Source organism: Polypterus senegalus, chromosome 5 (assembly GCF_016835505.1).
Source record: "Polypterus senegalus isolate Bchr_013 chromosome 5, ASM1683550v1, whole genome shotgun sequence".
Classification (NCBI taxonomy): Eukaryota; Metazoa; Chordata; class Cladistia; order Polypteriformes; family Polypteridae; genus Polypterus; species Polypterus senegalus.
Window position 1 is genome coordinate 199,604,684 of NC_053158.1, and position 22,464 is coordinate 199,627,147.

Genomic DNA, 22,464 nt, shown 5'->3' on the forward strand with positions numbered 1-22,464 from the left:
ACTTGACAAAATCTCTTGGGAAAAGTCTCATCTCGCGGGTCTTGAAAAAGTCTTGTCTCAAGATTTTCTTTTATAATAGAGAGACTAGGGGGCTTCACCCGCCAACCCCTTGCCCCCCGCCAGTGCTACAGGACATAATGAAGGGGGGGGCTGAAAACATCCCAAGGAGATGCAGCCGCCCCTCCAAAACCCCTCTTAAATGGCGATAGAATGGGAAACAAATACAGTGCTTTTTAAACCTTCTCTTTGCTCGATCAGCTACTGGCTTGCTGCTCCTGCCATGTCACGTGATCTGCATTTCGCACGGCGCTGCAATCGTTTAAAAGCCTGTACAGCACCTTCTTGTACCCCAGACATTCTCAAACACTATACAATCTCTTTTCGCTGTTCCGTTATTTCACCGAGTAATATTTTCTGTTTGTTTGAGCTAATGCGATCTTTACTCTCAATTTTGTGAGACTTTCAAATTTTCCTACTTCCATTATCTCTAACCTGCTCTGCATGTGTATCACGGGACTTACTTCCAAAGGTTGTAAGTATGATGTGACTTGTCCAAGACGGGACGTGGAAGTGTCTGTGTCTCTCTTCAAAAGATCTCTCTTCCAAAGATCACATCTCGTTGCAAGATTTTTTTTTATAATAGAGAGATATGGATAGATTGAGGTCAGTGCAAGCAGATTGCGTTTTTTTGCTTTGGTTAGAGGGGTTACCATAAAAAAAAAAAAACTTTTTAAAAAAATAAAGTACAATGGGCAATGAAAAAAATATGATAGAGGAACTGTTAAAAAGAAACTTCTATAAAGCACTAAAAACTACCTGTAACTTCAACTTTATTGTCTTATGTACTCAGTACAGTACAATGAAAATATATGTAAGTAGTCCTCTACAGCCCAAACCCACTCTAACTTGAAAATGAGGAACTGTAAATGAATAAGTTTCCTAACTTTATCAACAATTAACACATTTCTTAAGCTTATCAGTAACCTACCTTTAGAAAATGGAAATACATCCAAAGAAATATGTCTACAGGGTGAAGTGAGTGAGTGTCATGAGAAACATATCTTGATAATCTTGCTTCTTCTTCTTCGGTTTAATGGCAGTTGGCAAACCAACTTCTGGTGAATTATTCCCACCAACTGGACTGGCATGTTATGAAGACAAGGAAAAGAACCCTAACTGTGATTAGAAATACCTAAGCAGATATAAGTTGTATTACACAATTAAATGCTCTCTGATAGCCCTATAGCTTTAGAGACAACATCCGAAGCATCTTACCTAAGGAGAAAATGGACTGGAGTGTTAACAGCTCAGTTGTCCAAAGTTCTCGTTTCAGATGAAAGTAAATTTTGATTTCATTTAGAAATGGAGGTCCCAGAGTCTGGAGGAAGAATGGAGAGGCACAGAATCCAAGTTGTTTGAGGTCCAGTGTGAAGTTTCCACAGTCAGTAATGATTTGGGGAGCCATGTCATCTGCTGGTGTTGGTCCACTGTGTTTTATCAAGTCCAAAGTCAGTGCAGCCGTCTACTGGGAAGTTTTAGAGCACTTCATGCTTCCCTCTGCTGACAAGATTTATGGAGATGTTGATTCCATTTTCCAGCAGGACTTGGCACCTGCCCACATGCCAAAAGTACCAATACCTGGTTTAATGACCATGGTGTGTATCACTGTGCTTGATTGGCCACTAAACTCGCTTGACCTAAACCCCATAGAGAATCTATCAAAAGGGAGATGAAAGACACCAGAGCCAACAATGCAGACAAGCTGAAGGCCACGATCAAAGCATCCTGGGCTTCCATAATACCTCAACAGTGCCACAGGCTGATCGCCTCCATGCCACTCCGCATTGATGTAGCCATTCATGCAAAAGGAGCCCCAACCAAGTATTGAGTGCAAACGCGGACATACTTTTCTGTAGGCTTGTATTCTATATAATGCTTATAATAATAATAATTATTATATATTCTAATATTTCTGAGATACTGAATTCTGAGTTTTCATTACCTGTAGGGCATAATCAGCAAAATGAAAAGAAATATATCACTCTGTGTATTGAATCTATATAATATACGAGTTTTACTTTTTGAATTGAATTACTGAAATAATTTCACTTTTCGATGATATTCTAATTTATTAAGATGCACCTGTATTATCGATGGAAAAAGCCACGGTGCGTTTAACGCGAGCGCCACAGTTGAATTAATTGACAGCATTCCAAGTCGGAACCTTCTTCTTTATACTGAGCAGGACCCGCTTCAGTGTGCAGGGCGCGTGCAGCGCTCACTCAGGGCCCAGAAAAGCGCCGGCGTGGGTTACGTCCTGAAAGCTGTGTAGAATCTTTATAAATAATATAAGTTAAGTATATGAAAATTAAATTAGAATAACTAAAGAATACTTTCAATATATTAGTATATTTGATAAATTATCCATCACTATTCATATTTATTTATCTTTCATTTTTCGTATCATTTTATTCTTATTTTTCAACCAGGACCTGCTATGGTTTGTTTGTGAGAGTCCGGTTGCAGGCAGCCCAGCGCACTGCATCGAGCAAAAGAGAGGAAGCTACGGGCAGGAGGGTTTGTGGCTGGCGAGTACACGGTTTAGTTTATTAAGTCAAACAAAAGTGGCAAAGAATTGTATTTTATTTATACTAGCCTGTTTCTTTTCTTTTTTTTAATCGCGGGGTAGAAGGTAGTGGCATTTTACGGAACACTATAAACGTTTATTGACATGTAGTACTCGCTCTTAATTACTTTCACGCCCTGATATGTTTTAACATGACAATAATCTAATAGTTAATCTTGAATTTCACCAATGTTTTCACTTCAAACTTCGTTTTATACGTGAAGTTGTGGACAGAACCTAGAAGACGTTGCTTTACGAGATGTTTGGTGAGGCTGCAAGTCGAAAAGCTAATTGGTAAAGGTTTAGCCATCTTATATAGTTAGAGTACATTGGGACTTCATATTATTACTCTTATTTTAGAAAAAAAGGATTACTGTACGAAGCGCAGTCTTATTTATTATTTTTTGTACATGTATACAATACTTTAAGTTTTATTAGCGTTGTTTGCGTAGTAAGACGGTAGGGGGCGTCTGATCAAGAACTTGCAATGAGGAGCAGAAGCAACTCTGGAGTGAAGCTCGACAATTACGCGAGGATCGTACAGACCACCATCCTTTGTCACCAGGTGGGATATTTTCCTTCTCCGCTGAGATCGCTTTCAAGAGCATGTTTAAACTACTTTATAGTTTATTGCTTTGAGGGATGGGCTTTCGCGTCCCGTAACTCGTTGGCGTGGATAGATTCGTTAGTTTTATTGTTTTAAGGTATTGCATTCAGGGGTTCTCAATCTTTGTCATGTTCTCGATTCTTTAAACATCCGTCGTTTATTTAAACCACTTCAGTAATTTTTGGTAGTAACCATGCATGCTGTGAATAGATTCTTTCTTTTACCAGTGGTTTTATTATATATATATGTATATATATATATATATATATATTTATTTATTTATATATATATATTTATATATATTTATATATTTTATATATATATATATTTTTATATATATAATATATATATATATATATATATATATATTTGGCCTCTTTTGTTAACTATAGTACACATTTTTATAGTATGCTGTTTAATAGGAAGTTTGAACAACGCAAGTGGAAGGCCTTAAAATTATACTAAAAACAGTTTGGTAGTTTTAGTATCTTCTCTTGGAACTTGTGTCATTCGTTTATTCTTATACTTGGGCATTGTGATGTTTCATAATCATTCCATGAAACGTCCCTTATTATTTTATTGCACATTGCAGTTCATATGCTTATGTACTTGGTGCTTGTCCTTGTCACAGATGCTGCTTGCTGTTCTTTATCACAGTCTATCTTTGTTTCTGCTTATTTGATGTTGCTTGCTGCTGTTTATCATCTGGTAGTGTTGGTCAGTCTTTGTACTTAATTATTTTTCAAGTGAATCCCAGTTGTTTTTTAAATGTTTCATTTTTTCCTGTTAAATATGTGTGTCATCAGAACTAGTCAGTTATGAAGAATTAGTATCCATTAAAGTTTGTATGCTGTTCCGAGTACCAGCAGGTAGTAGAAAAAAGATATAGGTAAAGAAGAATTACGTCATGCAGATTATATTTGCACCAGGTGCACCTGAGCCAGTCAGAAGTGATTAGTAGCTCATTTGAGAATTGCTTGAAAGGTCCAAATATATACAGTATACTCAGTCACTCAGTTATAACATGATATTAATACTGGGTAGGGCCACCCTCTTTCCTCAGTTCTCCATGATATGGATTCTACAAAATGGTGGAAACACTTCTTTGAGATTCAGGTCCATGTTGACATTATTGCACCACACAATTTCTGCAGGTTTATCAGCTGCACATTCAGGCTGCAAATCTCCCTTTCTGCCACATCCCAAAAGTGTTCTATTGAATTCAGATCTGATGACTGGGAAGGTCACTGAAGAATACCGAACTCCTTGCTATGTTGATTAAACCAGTTTAAGACAAGTTTTGGTTTATGACATGATGCAATGTTATGCTGGATGTGGCCATGAAGGGGATGTACATGGTCAGCAACAATACTCAAAATAGGCTGTGGCATTCAAATAAAGGTTGATTGGCATCAGTGTGCCAAGAAAACATTCTCCACCATGGACTCAAGGCAGGTTGGATTCAAGAATTCATGCAGCTGGTGCCACTACCATCTCTGTGCCTCAGTACAACTTGAAAGTCATTAGTCCAGGTAATATTTTTCCAGTTAACTGTCCAGTGAGCCTGTGTGCACAGCAATCTTAGTAATAATAATAATAATACATTTTATTTCAAGGCGCCTTTCTAAACACCAAAGGGCACTGTACAGGTAATAAAATCATAAAACAAACACATGAATCCACACATATCCATATACATACACCTATGGAACTGAAAATACAGCAATAAGAATACAGCCTAAGGCCATGTAGTGAAAGCTAATCTAAATAGATATGTCTTAAGACGAGATTTGAAAATAGGTAGGGAATCTGTGTCCTGAATGTTTTGAGGTAGTGAGTTCCAGAGACGAGGAGCACTATGCCTAAATGACCTGGAACCTATGGTGATCCGGTGTGGTGGGGGTGGCTGATGAGAAGACCAAAATTAGAGGACCTAAGAGTGTGGTTAAATGTATAACATATATAATGGAGCAAGGATATGAAGTGCTTTGAAGGTAAGTAGAAGAATTTTTAAATCAGTGCAAAATTTTACAGGAAGCCAATTAAGCTGTTTATTGGATGGGGTAATGTTTTGCACAGAAGAGGTCTGAGTTACAGTATACGGGCAGCTGAATTCTGAGCAAGCTGGTGTTTATGTGGGAGACCAAAGAGAACAGAATTGTAATAATCAATGCGGGAAGTGGTCAATGCATGGGTAAGGACGGCGGTGCTGTTTATTGTGAGGTAGGGTTGCAAGCTTGCAATGCTATGGAGATTATAAAAAAAGTTGACCGTGTAACATTATTGATATGGGATTCAAAAGACAGAGTACTATCAAAGATAACACCCAAACTCTTAACCTGAGGCGAGGGATAGATTGAGGTACCATCAATATTAAGTGTGAAATTATTAGATTTTGATACAGCAGACTTGGAGCCAATGAGGAGAACCTCTGTCTTATGGCTATTGAGCTGGAGGAAATTAGAAGAAAACCAAGATTTTACCTCAAATAAGACAGTCATTGAGGTAGGAAGGAGGAAGGACAGAATTGCACTTTGTAAGTATATAAAGCTGAGTAACGTTTGCATAACAATGAAAATCATTTCCAAATTTCTTAAGATTGCCACCTAAAGGGAGTAGAGATATTAAAAACAGTAAAGGGGCAAAGCACCAATCCCTAGGGAGCACCACTAGTGACTGGGAGGGATCGTGATTGAGAATTTTTTAGTATTCTGTTTTTGGCTGACAGGAGTGGAATCCAATGTGGCCTTGTACTGTCATAGGCATCGTTGTGCTGTAAATTTTCAGAGTTACTGTAGCCTTTCTGTCAACTCATTCCAGTCTGGCCATTCTCCTCTGACCTCCCTCATCACCAAAGCATTTCTGCTCTGCAGAGCGGCTGCTTGCTAGATGTTTATTATTTTTCACACATAAATGGCAAAATTGATTCTACTCCATTGGGCCCTTAAGCAAGGCCCTTAATCTGCAGTTGCTCTGTCCTGGGTATGACATTAACCGGCATCTAGTCCTGCAAGTAGGTCGTTCAACTTGCAAGGGAAAATTTGGGGTTTGGTGGCAGGATTGGCACTCCAACTACGTAAAATAATCTCGGACTGTTCCACTCCATCCGAAGTAGTGTGGTGCTGTCGTATCACCTGTTGAATGGTTACACTTGGGTCTTAATTTGAATCCTGAGGTGGTTTGTTGTGTGGCGGATGTGGCAATGCACTAAATCAGTGTGTGCTCCCAATAACCACCACCATGCCATTCTTAGTAACTCTAGAGACAGTTTTATATGAAAATCCCAGGAGATCAGTAGTTAGAGAGGGACTCGACCCAATCTGCCTGGCACCAACAATCACTGCCACAGTCAAAATGACAGAAGTCACCTTTTTCCCTATTCTGGTGTTTAATGTGAGCATTAACTGAAACTCCTGACCTTTATCTGCAGGATTTTATGCCTTGTGCTTCTCTGCCATATGACTGTCTGATTAGATAACTACATGCATAAGCAGGTATACAGGTGTTCCAAATAACTTGCTGGCTGGGTGTATAAGATGAGAAACGTGGTCAGACAGATCTTAACCATACAGATGATGGGTAACACATCATGTCGGGATCGTTAGTATTTATTGCATCTTGAAGACTTTGCAAAGTAGTATCAAAGAGATTTTAAGTCAGTCAGTGAAAGGTTATCTAAAAATTTGAATTCGATAACATTTGACATATTGTGTCACCAAATTCTGTACTTGTTCTGACTTAGGATACTGTACATAAAGGAACATCCCAAACAAAAATGCATGTTTTTTTTTCATGTTACTTTCCTTATGTAGCCTGTAGTGATGGCTAAAAAAATTTTTAACCTTGTGTTTTCTTGAAGAACAGAGAACAAAGTTTCTGATAGAATAGGCATCTTTGTTTATCAACGTTGGAGCAACAGCAAACAATATAAAAATTTCACGTTATTCGTGTCATATATTAAGCCATCCAGTCATGTGCTCATAACGTTCCAAATGCATGTATTTTACTAAAATATTGCTAAATAAATCACTTCTGGGAAGAACTCTCGTAAACATGAACAAAGCACACTCAAATGTGACCAATATTTAAATTTTAGGCTTAGGCTTAACCCCAACCCTCCATTCATTGGTCATGGGTCCAGTCCATTAACTGATTCATTAACTGATATACTTTGGATGATATCAACAGTGCAAAGTTCACTGCGAGATGTACTGGACTAAAGATTAAAATGTAAAGAAAAATAAGTGAAAACATTAAGCAGAGGGTCTGTTTACCTGTGCAGTTTCACAGACCACAGCTTAATCCAGAAGTACTCAAATTGTGCTATAAAAAAGTGGATGCATAAGCAAAATGAAAGTGGTGAATGGCACAGAAAAGCCTCATGAACATTGTAAAGGGTGTATTTGTATTGGTGAGAATAATGCTGAAAAATAACTTGTGTAATTTTCTTGGTGTGTTTTGTTTTTAGGTAGAGCAGTCTGAAAACTTTCTCATCACCCTTTGTACAAATTAATTGATTGAATGCTTATAGTAAAAACCTGTGGCCACCATATATTTCCAGAACAGAATTTCCTTAAAACATGTTTAGTAGTGGAATCTTCATTTCTGAGCTGATAGCAAGGTACAGCATATACAGTGGTAACATGTACACTGTTAACTTGAACTTTTCACTGAATTGGTTCACTTTCTAAACTGAGAACTGATTGTCTTCTGCTTCTAAGTTAAAAATTTATAGGTGAACAGACAGATTGTACTTTGTTTTTTACCAAAGGAGAAATGTAGCATTTCTTAGAAACTCAAAAAAATATAACAAACTAGCTGTGTAAGCCCATGCTGTAAAAAGCGCGGGCTCCTAGAAACTACTGAAACCGCCAGAAAAAAAATTGAAATACAGAGTTGGCTGTTTCATTTTGTGGATGTGCTCGCCCCTTTGTCTATCAACAGCTAAGTGAGTTTCTCTTTTGTTTGTCTTTCCTCGGCAGTTTCACTTGGGCAATGGAGTCTTTCTTTCAGCTTCATGATGTCGCCTCTAACTTCTTTCTTCTTCCTACTTGTTAACTTGGTGCAACATTGCCATCTCTTTGAGCTTCATGCTATAGCCTTGCACTTCTGGGCTAGACAGTCTGACAGACACACACACTACACGCATAGACTTTTATATACGGAGTGGGACATAAAGATCTCCCACATTTTGAAGGGCTATAAAAAATGAACAAAGCTCTTTAAAAATGAAATTGTATATATTTCTGAAAATTAGATAAACAGTTTTGTTTAAATGGGTTTTAAAAATCATATCAGACAAATACATTGCTGAAGACGTTCCCGGCAAGTTCTCCATCACTCTCTGGGTCATCTCAGGCGGAATGGCGGTGATTTCCTGTCTGATCCTTTCCTTGAAATCCTCAAGAGATCGAGGATGATGTGTGAAAGCATTTTCCTTTAGGTATCCCCAAAGGAAAAAGTCACATGGGCTTAAATCTGGTAACCATGCTGGCCACCCCATGTCTCCCCTTAAAGAGATCAAATTCCTAGGGAACATTTCCCTCTACACTCCGAGTGAACATTGTGTTGTGTGATCTGTGGCCCCGTCCTTTTGAAACCACCAGTCCAGCTCATGATGGGTACTGAAAACTGTAGAGCCTAACCTACCGAATGAGACCTACCCCACCTCTCTGCCCCCACTATAGCCTGCACAGTTGTCCCTCGAATTGTGGGACATTTTTATGCCCCACCCTGTATAAGATAACAACAATGCCCCACAAATACATGCTAGAATTACTAAAAAGGAAAAAAAAAGGCTGACTTGACTAAAGATAAAAAGAGCAGTCACAATTACTGTGGGGTGTTATAAAGTTGTATTGCCATATGTATGAAGGAGTCTTCGTAGCACTTCTTGACACCATTCTGCTTGTTCATATTGGCAGTCAGTCTTGTCTTCATGCCATCTTCCACTTCTATCTCCAGCAGTTCCAAAGGGCATCCCATAACTGAGTCTGTCTTTTTTAATTAGCGTGTTGATTCGGTGAGTCTCTCTTGAAGTGGTGTTATGGGCCTATCTCACTACAGTGTAGAACACTGGTTCCCAAGCTCTACCCTGGGGACCCACTGTGGCTGCAGGTTTTGTTCCAACTACTTCTTCTTTCGGCTGCTCCTGTTAGGGGTCGCCACAGTGGATCATCATTTTCCAGATCTTTCTGTCCTCTGCATCTTGTTCTGTCACCCCCATCACCTGCACGTCCTCTCTCACCACATCCATAAACCTTCGCTTAGGCCTTCCTCTTTTCCTCTTCCATGGCAGCTCTATCCTTCGCATCCTTCTACCAATATACTGTACCCAGCATTTCTCCTCTGCACATGTCCAAACCAATACAATCTCACCTCTCTGACTTTGTCTCCCAACCGTCCAATTTGAGCTGACCCTCTAATGCACTCATTTCTAATCCTATCCATCTCTTAGCATAATTAAGTGAGTCTTTAAACAAAAAAAGTGCATTTAACTTAACCAAAAAATACATAGTTAAAACTGAAACATTTTTCATATCTTAGTAATAAATGACAAAATGTAGATTAAAACTGTATAATGTGTAAAGCCTGAAGTACAAAGATCAAATAAACACTTTCACAAAAGGTTCAAGGACGATACAATAGCTTCCGTGGCACAGCAGTAGGAATTGCTGACTTTTGAGTAGTGAGTTGCTCTTATTGTTAATATTATACAATAAACACATACATTTGATTTGCCTCTGTAACGGCCACTGTAAATGTATAGTACTTGTAAAACTTTTTTTCTTCTCACTTTTATTCTCTTAGTCAAGATCACAATACATACTACCGGCCCCCAAGGATCTGACGCTGTTACTTTTTATCTGAAACTGGGAATAATTGTAGATGTGAGTGGTGTTCTGAGACAGTCGAACTGGAAATTCTCTGATGTGGATGGATTAAAGCTGACACACAAACGCTGATGAATCTGCCTTATTCTTATGTCATTGTCACTTAATTTTTTTTTATTCAATTTTATTGAGTGTTCCCGCTTACACTGAATTAGTATGCGCCTTATGGCCCGTGATGTCAAAGCCGCACTGACAAAAAAATAGAGACATAGGTATATATGATATTTGGAATTATTCATTTTATGATCTTATAGTCCATTTCAGTAAACATTGTGGTACGGATGCAACATTATTCATATTCATTCGCGTACCTTCTTGCGGTTGTAATCAGTGACCGCATTTTTTTTTTTTTTCCTCCTCAATCTTGCCCAGTCTGCACAGGACTCCAGGACATACAGATGGAATAATGTTCCCCTGCAAGGTGAGCCATGAATGCTGTTCTTTTCTCAGTGGACCCCGTACATGCCTTGCACAGTACATGTGCTTTGATCGCCGCCAGGTCAACTTGTTATAGCACAAGCAACTGGCCACCTGTGTGCTGCTGCTAGCACTGAATAAGCTCACGCCTTCTGGTGTCAGTGCGCAGGGGAAAAAAGGAAAGAGACAAATATGTGACATATTGAAGAAATCATTGTATGACCTGAATAGTACCAATCAGAAAACATCATCACACTAATGCAATATTATTTGAAAATTAACAGATCGGGTATAAATTTGTTACTTATAAAAGTTATCTTATTTCACTTTTATTTTCTCAGTCTCGTTCACGCTCTCCCTCCCCTCCTGATCTGACCCTAACTAACTAACAGCTAGCATAAATTCGCCAGAAACAGTGGCCTCACAGCTCCAATCGTTGCAACTCTATTTCTATAGCACATTTTCATATACATGATGTAGCTCAAAGTGCTTTACATGATGAAGAAAGAGAATAAAGACAAAATAAATAAGAAAATAGAATTGGGGAACACTAATTAACATAGAATAAAAGTAAGGTCCGATTGCCAGGGAGGACAAAAAAAAAAACTCGATGGCTGGAGAAAAAAAAAAAATATCTGCAGGGGTTCCGAGGCCACGAGACCACCCAGCTCCTTCGAGGCATTCTACCCGACATAAATGACCTCAGTCAGTCCTCATTGTATTCAGGGTTCACATGGAAGAACGTGAATACGTAATTATTTAATCACACCCACCGCCTACTTATGTCTGCTTGTGGCCATGCACAATAAAAAAAAGACAAAAATATCTCAGAAGCTTACCTTGTAGCAGTGACACTATGATCTTGTTATTGAGGCTTCTGTTATGTTAACAAGCCTCCATGTTCTTACTATATTCCACATTTTCTCTGTATTTCACGTTTTTTTTTCAGATAGGTTTCTTAAATTTAAACAATGGCAGTTAAGCATAGTGCTAATGAAGTGGTGGAGTGGTGTCTCTAAGGCTAAGGATCTGCGAAAGGTATCCGAAAGGTTGCAGGTTTGAATCCCCATTACTACCAGAGGGGATGCAACTCTGCTGGGCCCTTGAACAAGGCCCCTAGCCTGCAGTTACTCCAAGGGCGCTGTACAATGGCTGACCCCAAGGGTATATGAAAACAAACAAATTCCTAATAAAAGAAAATGTATAAAGCAGAATAAAGAACAAAAAACAAAAATGAAGTGCTTTTGCCAAGTGCTCATAAGCACAAGAACACATTACGATGAGCTTTGTTGATTTTCACTACACAAACTTGTGTTTATGTTAAGAGTGCAGCACAAGTGTGTAGTGAATAGGGTCAGCTGGAATCTAACCCCCTTTTTCCCCATAGGATCAGCTCTTCTGTACCTGTCATTTTTGTTTCTGTGGGGTTTTTGAGGAACATAATCCTCGTGGATAATGGAAATCGAGTGTATAGTAAATAGAAAATGTAAAGGTGAATGTATAACCTTGGCAATACCTATACTGTTCTTGACGTATAAAGTTGCTGCCTAAGCTGTTTACTTGTATCTGTTAGATTTGAAGAGTCTAGAATTATCCAGAGAAGTGTTCAAAGTTGTACCTTCCTTTTAAAATTTTCATTTTTATCTGTTGTTTTTGTTTACTGTGACAATTGTTAAACATTTTACACATCCATTTTGGAAATATGATTCATACCAGGAGTAAACAGATTTACAATTTTTCTCTAATGTTGCAGGAAACAACCCTGTAGCAGTTTGATGTAGATCTCCTGCAGACCTATAAATGTTCAGTCATGTAATTGTATGTAAGCCTATTTGTACAGGGTGGTCCAGATCTAATTATGCAGATCTGGATCGTCTGGATGACTTTGATTTATGTGGTGATGATTCTACAAACCGGATTCCAAAAAAGTTGGGACACTAAACAAATTGTGAATAAAAACTGAATGCAATGATGTGGAGATGGCAAATGTCAATATTTTATTTGTAATAGAACGTAGATGACGTTTAATTCGAGTAAATGTATCATTTTAAAGGAAAAATATGTTGATTCAAAATTTCACGGTGTCAACAAATCCCAAAAAAGTTGGGACAAATAGCAATAAGAGGCTGGAAAAAGTAAATTTGAGCATAACGAAGAGCTGGAAGACCAATTAACACTAGGTCAATTGGCAACATGATTGGGTATAAAAAGAGCTTCTCGGAGTGGCAGTGTCTCTCAGAAGCCAAGATGGGTAGAGGATCACCAATTCCCACAATTTTGCGCAGAAAGATAGTGGAGCAATATCAGAAAGGTGTTACCCAGCGAAAAATTGCAAGGACTTTGCATCTATCATCATCAACTGTGCATAACATCATCCGAAAATTCAGAGAATCTGGAACAATCTCTGTGCGTAAGGGTCAAGGCCGTAAAACCATACTGGATGCCCGTGATCTCCGGGACCTTAAACGACACTGCACCACAAACGGGAATGCTACTGTAAAGGAAATCACAGAATAGGCTCAGGAATACTTCCAGAAACCATTGTCAGTGAAGACAATCTACCGTGCCATCCGCCGTTGCCAGCTGAAACTCTACAGTGCAAAGAAGAAGCCATTTCTAAGCAAGATCCACAAGCTCAGGCATTGTCACTGGGCCAGGGATCATTTAAAATGGAGTGTGGCAAAATGGAAGACTGTTCTATGGTCAGACGAGTCACGATTCGAAGTTCTTTTTGGAAATCTTGGACGCCATGTCATCCGGACCAAAGAGGACAAGGACAACCCAAGTTGTTGTTAACGCTCAGTTCAGAAGCCTGCATCTCTGATGGTATGGGGTTGCATGAGTGCGTGTGGCATGGGCAGCTTGCATGTCTGGAAAGGCACCATCAATGCAGAAAAATATATTCAGGTTCTAGAACAACATATGCTCCCATCCAGACGTCATCTCTTTCAGGGAAGACCCTGCATTTTTCAACAAGATAATGCCAGACCACATTCTGCATCAATCGCAACATCATGGCTGCGTAGGAGAAGGATCCGGGTACTAAAATGGCCAGTCTGCAGTCCAGATCTTTCACCTATAGAGAACATTTGGCGCATCATAAAGAGGAAGGTGCGACAAAGAAGGCCCAAGATGATTGAACAGTTAGAGGCCTGTATTAGACAAGAATGGGAGAGCATTCCTATTTCTAAACTTGAGAAACTGGTCTCCTTGGTCCCCAGACGTCTGTTGAGTGTTGTAAGAAGGGGAGATGCCACACAGTGGTGAAAATGGCCTTGTCCCAGCTTTTTTGGGATTTTTTGACACCATGAAATTCTGAATCAACATATTTTTCCCTTAAAATGATACATTTTCTCAGTTTAAACTTTTGTTCCGTGATTTATGTTCTATTCTGAATAAAATATTAGAAGTTGGCACCCCACATCATTGCATTCAGTTTTTATTCACGATTTGTATAGTGTCCCAACTTTTTTGGAATAAGGTTTGTAGTTCAGCACGAAGATGATTCTTCATGTCGTCAGTTTGCACACTTCTCGATGGTCCTGGATTTTTTTGGTGATTTTCTATTTAATAAACTTAAGTTATAGCATAATGAAAATTGTATAATTACATCTGGAGCACCCTATATTTATAGGTGTGTATCATGTTACTGCAGTTTCAACTTGCAGCAAATCCGCAGATATGCATTAATTTTCAATTAAATTTAAATACATTTTCATTTAGCTTTTTTTTTTTTTTTTTACTTACTAATGCAACAAACTAATTTTGGTGTAGATGAGTAAGTAGCAGCAATCATTAATTCTGAAGCATAATCCACTGTTAATCCACATAATTTTTCTCAAGTCCGAAGCACTTCAGTCCCCCTCAGTCTTGTAAAACACTTTGGTCTATCAAGCCTAGGACTAACTAACTCAAAACACCCTTAACATGGTGTCCTTAGAGTTTTTCACACTAATCTAATGAATACGTAATAATTATTAGTGTGTATATAGTATAGTTTAATGATTTGTATGAGCTTCACAAAACCAAATTCTGTGCAGATGTCTTCTCTATACAATAAATAAAGTTGATTATTATTTATATTTTTTTAGGATCCTGTGACAGGACTGTTACCTGCTAGTGAACAACAAAGAGATGCTTGGGTTAGAGATAATGTTTACAGCATCCTGGCTGTATGGGCACTGGGACTGGCATACCGTAAAAATGCAGACCGAGATGAAGATAAAGCTAAAGCTTATGAGCTTGAACAGGTCAGTATACCTTTTTTACATGGTTGGAACTCTTGGGGGGATCAAGGGGCATTTATTACATATATTCATTTGCATCTGTTACAAAATTTTAAACTGTGTGCTTATTATTGATAGCTTGCTTAAGTATTAAGTAACATTTATGCTAAAGTAAAGCTTAAGTACCAAGTGTCAAAGAGAAAAAAACATGGAGCAGAATGAGTTTGGTGTAGTGTTACAGACTGAGGTTAACTGAAAGGTCATGACTTAGTATAACTGCTGACTGTGATGTTCTCAGTTTTCTATAACTGGTGTGTCTAATTTTACAGAGTGTTGTGAAATTGATGCGAGGACTTCTACAATGCATGATGAGGCAGGTATGACATTTAACTGAATTTCTGGTTTCCCTTCTCTTTAAGAAGGTAGCAATCCACTCATCCCATTTGAAAAAAATGTCAGAATATTACTTTAATATAAATTCAAAAAGTGAACACACATGAGCTTTTTTGTTTTTTTTTTGCATGGTGAAATCTTACCATTTACCAGGTCCTTGCAATGCTTTCCATTAACAATATGAAGCAGAGGCTAGCTATAGACTGTACTTTTTAGTTGAACTTTCATTACTTTGATTTTTTTTTTTTAATTATTAAAAAGTCTTACAGAATAAAACATTTTGATCTAATTATGTAACATGGTAGAAAGTTATTTTGTTGCTTTAATTTAAAATCTGTCCTCCATTACTTGTCCCTGAGCCATCAAATGCAGTGCACCCCTTTGCCCGCTGTTTACACTTAGATATTCCTGCTGGATCTACAGAACACTATGCTCATTTTGCCAACATTAATTTGGTTATTATTTACACAACATAAGGAATTTTCGAATAAATATAATAATTTAAAAATGTCTCCAGCTCATGATTTTTTCCATCCAAAAAATGATTTTAGTAGTTAAATGTTAAATGCCATTATAATTATGCAGAATGAAATGAAAAAATTATTTCTAGAAAAGAAAGTATTGTCTTACTTCTAATCAGTATCTTGAAATTATTTGCAATGTGTAGCATAATCAGGTGCCTGTAGTACACTGTCCTGGACAGGGCACCATCTGGAACACATCTATGCAAGGAAGCTGGCTGTTTGATTATTAGAAGTTTCATAAGAGTATTCCTGGCAATACTATAATAAGAGAAGGAGGTAGGGGTCACTCTCTCACAGAGTTGACTACAAAAAGTCCTTGTGACCTTGTAATTGGGCTTTTTGTCCCAGTGTGTTTAAACATATTCCAGCAAGCTTGACTCTTTAATAGTCAAAGAGCCAGCGGGCTTGCTTGGATAACTTTGGCAACTGGTCCAGCCTGGACATTACACTCCAGGTTTACTTGGATGGACAAGCAGAAGCGAGGTCCTGCAGTTCCAGAAGAGTCCGCAAATGAGAAGGGAAGCTATTCTTGTCTTGTGTGGAATGGAGCAGTGTGAATGTGGGATATCTGGGTGGGTGTAAATCCCACCATGTCATAACAATATGTATCTGTTTTCCTTCTGTTGAATCTCTGATTTAAAAAAAAAAAATAAAATAAAATAAAGGGTCCAGGAACACTTGTTCTTTGTTAACCGAGCTATTACTATAATTAGAAAAATCTTGCAATTATATTTAGTGAGGTTTGGGGTTGTACAGTGCTGATATCAGAGTATTCTAAGTGTAATACTCTTATGAATAAATTCATAGTTTACATATACATGTGACAACTAAAGTAAATGGAGTGCAGAAGTTCACTGAGATGACACATTAGTTGCAGACTGCTAATAGTTATTTTCTAATTAAAATAAGGATCTTTTAAGAAAGGAGGACAATATGCTAGCCTCTGAACTGTAGGCAGATTGAGCTTTGGCATCTGCTTTCTCTGGTTATGTTTCCATTTTTTTCTTTGTTTAATGGCCTTTAATTCCATGAGGAAAATAATACTGTTGAAGTGATGCATATTAAAAAGCAATTTTTTTGTTTGTTTAAAGCTGAACAAAGTGGAAAAGTTTAAGTACAGTCAGAGTACTTTGGATTGTCTCCATGCAAAATACAACATTAGGACTTGTGCCAGCGTGGTTGGGGATGACCAGTGGGGTCATCTTCAAGTTGATGCTACATCCCTCTATCTGCTCTTTTTGGCTCAGATGACTGCTTCAGGTAAAAAAAAACTTTAATTCCAAACTTTGAGGTAAAATAGTTTATCTTTGTTTTTGTTCTTTCCTTGTGATTTTTTTTTTTTTTTGTATCTGGGGCTCTCTGCAGTGGAAGTACACATCTTTTTGCCATGGCAGTCCATTCACACCTCCAGCACTTCTCTTCAGTCCATTTGATCTATTTTACTTTCACCATTTAACTCTTGTCCATTACTACTCTGTGTTATCTTTACTGTAGTCTTCTTGGTTGGAGGGTGCATGTAAAACTAGACTAGAAACTACTTCCAGATGCTAGCAGAATCCTCCCTACCAGCACAAGGTGTCCCTGCACTCTGAGACCTCATGCTTGCTTTGAAGACCGACCCTGATTATCTTCCCATTAGAGATAGTTGCCAAGAACTACATATACAGTAGCAAGTTTCTCTACTGTATAATTTGACTCGGTTGTACTGGTAAAATTCACCCATATGACTGTTGCCAGTACTCATTATTGGAGCATCATAAAGTCCAGCTCCTGTCCTGTATCTGATGTAACCTCCTCTTATGCTAATCTTGACCAGGCCCTCCTACACAATACAACACATTTTTAGCACTGCACAAGGCCAGAATTCTGATTTTTTTATTTATTTTTTTGTTATAATGCACAGCTGCTCATAAATGATCATGCCCAAATCAGTATATAGAAAAACTTAGTACTCCATGTCAAAACCTATTGTGCTGAAGATTTGTCAGTCCAGCCTCTGTCATACATATAAAACATGAAAGCCTGTCTTCTGGGTTTGTCACAGGAACGTGTTAGTGCCGGATGGTAAACTCCTACAGATAACAGTATAGCCAGGAAGGCGGAATGCAATCTAAACATGTTGCTTATTTTCAGAGTGCAAAAAAGGAATTGATGTAGCAGTTGTGTGACTGCTACCACAAATGAAAATTGATAATCTGGGCCTCATGCTTTCTATCTCTTCACCATTTTACCCAGTCATTCAGAATGGTGTACAACCTCAGAATTTTTGCACCTTATCCTTGGTATCGCTATTATTCTCTCGCCTCCATCTGCGCTTAGCATGAAATGTAAACAGCAGAGCTTCTCTGCTTTCTCCAGAACAGCTCCTTTGCCTTGGTATAGATTTATACTCATTACATCAGCATTATGTAACCCGCTAATACAATTTATTGAGTTTGGTGTTGTGCTGGAAATGCTTATGTGCAATACCATGTTTAGGAAGGAGGAAAATTTAGATGGTGACATGAATCTGGTGGTGTAAGTAGGGCCCTATGATTTCCGCAATGCAGAAAACACGGACAGAATCACTGAATGAATGCATAAAAACGGATTTTACATTTAAAAACTGAAATGTGCGGAATTTAGAGACGGAAGGGGTCACTATTACAAAACTTCCCAATAAATTAAACAATTGAATAATCTGTAGTTCTGTCATTCAGATACTATTTTCTAATTTGTTGTTCTTCAAGCAAACTCAATTCTTGTAGAAATCTAGTCGTGCCTCTATCTGTTTGTGTGTGTGTTTTCTGCATATTTTCTCGTTAAAGGCACGTTAATTAGCTAGCTGCACAATACAGAGATGTCCAAACAAGCAGTATCAGATATCCTAATTAAGTAAAAAAAAAAAAACGACTAAGAAACGCGACCTTAACTGCAAAGTTGAGGGCACAACAATATCCCGGCGACTTTTACGAATCTGGACAACAACTCTTCTGCAAGTTTTTCCAGCATACCATAGTACCCTTTTAAAAATTAACAGAACAGCAATGTTTCTGGATTTAATAAATGTTTTGCCTCGCGGTGACGAGGCACGCAAGGTGCACATTTGACTCTTCCATTACAAACTCGGCACCTACAAACCTGGGCAGAGGAGCAGGCTTCTCCTCGGATGCAACAAGTCCCTAAAAACAGTCTCTTACTTTTTTCTCTTTAGTTCTCGGATTTAGCGTCTTGCAGATTAGTTCGCTTTTGCTTTGTAATTATTTTCAGATATACAGTAATGAAGCTACAGGTATAATGATGCACGTTTTCAATCTGTAAGCATTTAAAGTTTAAGAATCATTAGAATTAATTTGCATAATTACAGGTATTAAAGACCAGTATTTTTTGGCAGATGTTATCTGTATGGAGAACTGCAACTTTTCCAGTTTTTCATAGGCAGCACTTCAGTCCATTCACAACAACCAGCTGAATCTTAATGACATTTTAGCAGTGGTTACAGACAATGTCTCATACTGTCTGAAAGCATACCAGGAAGTTTTGAAAGGAGTTATGCCTAACACTGTACCTTCAATCTGCTTGTGTCATGTCATCAGTTTGGTGGGAGAGACCTGGCAGCACTATAAATACTTTAGTGAGGCTGCATCACTAGTGATGGGGGTAAAGTCTGCCTTCTTCAAGTAGCCTGCCAGAAACACCAGGTGGAATTGCTGGATTGAATCGGTAGGGTACCTTTGCTGTATATATTCACCTCTACAAAAAGTTCTTTTTGGCTGAGAACACATCAGCTCAGGCTGTAACAAATATCATAGACTCTAAAAATGAAGTTAACCTTTATCTCAGAAGGATGCAACTAGTAACAGCTCTTACAATTCTGGAGGGCACTCACTATCCTACTGCAGTCTCAGCATACAGCATCATGGAGGGTCTGGGCTCCTACCTGATAAATGGATATGCAAAATAAGGTTCAGTTGTGCTAGTGTGCTGTTTCATTAAAAGTAATGTAAAGTGCCATTTAATTATTATTTGTTTAGTTGTAGCTGTTGCTATTTACAGTAAAAAAAAAAAGTAAAACATAAAAACCCAAAAATCTGAATCAAGGAAAAATAAAACGATGAAAACTGAAAATCAAAAAAAAGAAAACAGGATCTATGAAAAAAATAAATCGGATTTCATAGGACCCTATGTAAAGAGCACAATGCAGTGTTATTTGGTGAGAGAAGTTGACTGGGGCATGGTGATTAGATCTGGTTGTGCATCACTACACAGTTGGTTTTAGATCTTTTAGTTAGTGGCAAGAAGAAAAGCAAGAGGAAGTATGTTCCAAGTTTTGAAGTTTTGTAAGTTGGAGGAGAGTACAAAAAGTAAAGTTCCTGTAACATTTGTAGAAAGACAAAATGAGGTTCAGAATTATGAGGAGTGAATGGCAATGTGTAAAGGACGAGCAAGTAACAATGACATTAAATAGCATGCCAGGGAAAATAACACATTATCAAGTGAAAGTTGGCAAAATGCAGTTTGGTGTAATGCCGGGGTTAGGGAACTACTGATGTGATGTTTGCTTTCCAAAGAATCAAGAAAAGTAAAGAAGCTGCTTTTATGAATTTGTAGATCTGAAGAAGGTGTTTGACAGGATACCATTAAAAAAAATAGTGACAAGAAAGATACATGTTTCTGAGTAATTAGTGGCAGAGGATAATGTAAGGAAGCATAAATGTTGGTCAAGGTAGAAGATGGACATAGTGAAGTTCTGATTTGAAGTTAGGCCTTCAGCATGGATCTGCTGCTTATTGTGTTAGTGATGGATGTGGAAGCTGTTGCATGTGGTTGATCTCTCAGGGAAAGACAGTGAAGAGCAAAATTAGTTTGAAAGCAAAAGTTCCCAAGATAAATGCAGAAAATACCAAAGTGATAGAGGTGAAAGGGCAGATGGCATAGAAGAAGTGAGTGCATGGCCATATGAAAACAGAAATCTTCAGCTGAATAAAGGAAAAGTCAGTATACAGAGAAGCATGGTAGTGGAATCCTGAGGCAGAATTGTCAGTTGAGCAAAAAGTGCAGCAGGGAAAGTCAGAAAACAAAGTTGGAAGATGATAGGGCAATCTACAAGAAACAAAATACTTAAACAGTCACAAGTGCACATTAAACTAAAAGAATGGAGTTTGCAAGTGAGCTGGATAATGGGGAAGGAAATGGAAATACAGTGGGATGCAAAAGTTTGGGCAACCTTGTTAATAGTCATTATTTTCCTGTATAAATCGTTGGTTGTTACGATAAAAAATGTCAGTTAAATATATCATATAGGAGACCCACACAGTGATATTTGAGAAGTGAAATGAAGTTTATTGGATTTACAGAAAGTGTGCAATAATTGTTCAAACAAAATCAGGCAGGTGCATAAATTTGGGCACCACAAAAAAGAAATGAAATCAATATTTAGTAGATCCGCCTTTTGCAGAAATTACAGCATCTAAACGCTTCCTGTAGGTTCCAATGAGAGTCTGGATTGTGGTTGAAGGTATTTTGGACCATTCCTCTTTACAAAACATCTCTAGTTCAGTCAGGTTTGATGGCTTCTGAGCATGGACAGCTCTCTTTAACTCGCACCACAGATTTTCAATTCTATTCAGGTCTGGGGACTGAGATGGCCATTCCAGAACGTTGTACTTGTTCCTCTGCATGAATGCCTTAGTGGATTTTGAGCAGTGTTTTGGGTCGTTGTCTTGTTGAAAGATCAAGCCTCGGCGCAGCTTCAGCTTTGTCACTGATTCCTGGACATTGGTCTCCAGAATCTGCTGATACTGAGTGGAATCCATGCGTCCCTCAACTTTGACAAGATTCCCAGTCCCTGCACTGGCCACACAGCCCCACAGCATGATGGAACCACCAACATATTTTACTGTAGGTAGCGGGTGTTTTTCTTGGAATGCTGTGTTCTTTTTCCTCCATGCATAACGCCCTTTGTTATGCCCAAATAACTCCATTTTAGTTTCATCAGTCCGCAGCACCTTATTCCAAAATGAAGCTGGCTTATCCAAATGTGCTTGAGCAGACCTCAAGCGGCTCTGTTTGTGCTTCCTCTGCATCACTCTCGCATACAGCATCTCCTTGTGTAAAGTGCGAATGGTTGAACGATGCACAGTGACTCCATCTGCTGCAAGATGATGTTGTAGGTCTTTGGTGCTGGTCTGTGGGTTGACTCTGACTGTTCTCACCATTCGTCGCTTCTGTCTGTCCGAAATCTTTCTTGGTCTGCCACTTCGAGCCTTAACTTGAACTGAGCCTGTGGTCTTCCATTTCCTCAATATGTTCCTAACTTTGGAAACAGACAGCTTAAATCTCTGGGACAGCTTTCTGTATCCTTCCCCTAAACCATGATGGTGAACAATCTTTGTCTTCAGGTCATTTGAGAGTTGTTTTGTGACCCCCATGTTGCTACTCTTCAGAGAAAATTTAAGGAGGAGGGAAACTTACAATTGACCCCCTTAAATACTCTTTCTCATTATAGGATTCACCTGTGTATGTAGGTCAGGGGTCACTGAGCTTACCAAGCCAATTTGAGTTCCAGTAATTAGTTCTAAAAGTTTTGGAATCAATAAAATGACAACGGTGCCCAAATTTATGCACCTGCCTGATTTTGTCTGAACAATTATTGCACACTTTCTGTAAATCCAATAAACATCATTTCACTTCTCAAATATCACTGTGTGTGTCTCCCATATGATATATTTAACTGACATTTTTTATCGTAACAACCAACGATTTATACAGGAAAATAATGACTATTAACAAGGTTGCC

The 22,464-nt window shown here is 38.4% G+C and overlaps 1 protein-coding gene across 2 annotated transcripts in view; it reads left to right on the top strand.

The window, feature by feature from the left end:
• The first annotated feature begins 2,524 nt into the window (after positions 1 to 2,524).
• phka1a (phosphorylase kinase, alpha 1a (muscle)) overlaps positions 2,525 to 22,464 on the top strand; it is a 77,588-nt gene continuing 57,648 nt past the window's right edge. For both annotated transcript variants that reach the window (XM_039753963.1, XM_039753964.1), the window contains exons 1-4: positions 2,525 to 3,191; positions 14,635 to 14,793; positions 15,099 to 15,146; positions 16,778 to 16,946. In XM_039753963.1, coding sequence (XP_039609897.1) covers positions 3,114 to 3,191; positions 14,635 to 14,793; positions 15,099 to 15,146; positions 16,778 to 16,946 — 454 coding nt within the window. In that variant the 5' untranslated portion in view covers positions 2,525 to 3,113. The remainder of the gene's footprint in view (positions 3,192 to 14,634; positions 14,794 to 15,098; positions 15,147 to 16,777; positions 16,947 to 22,464) is intronic.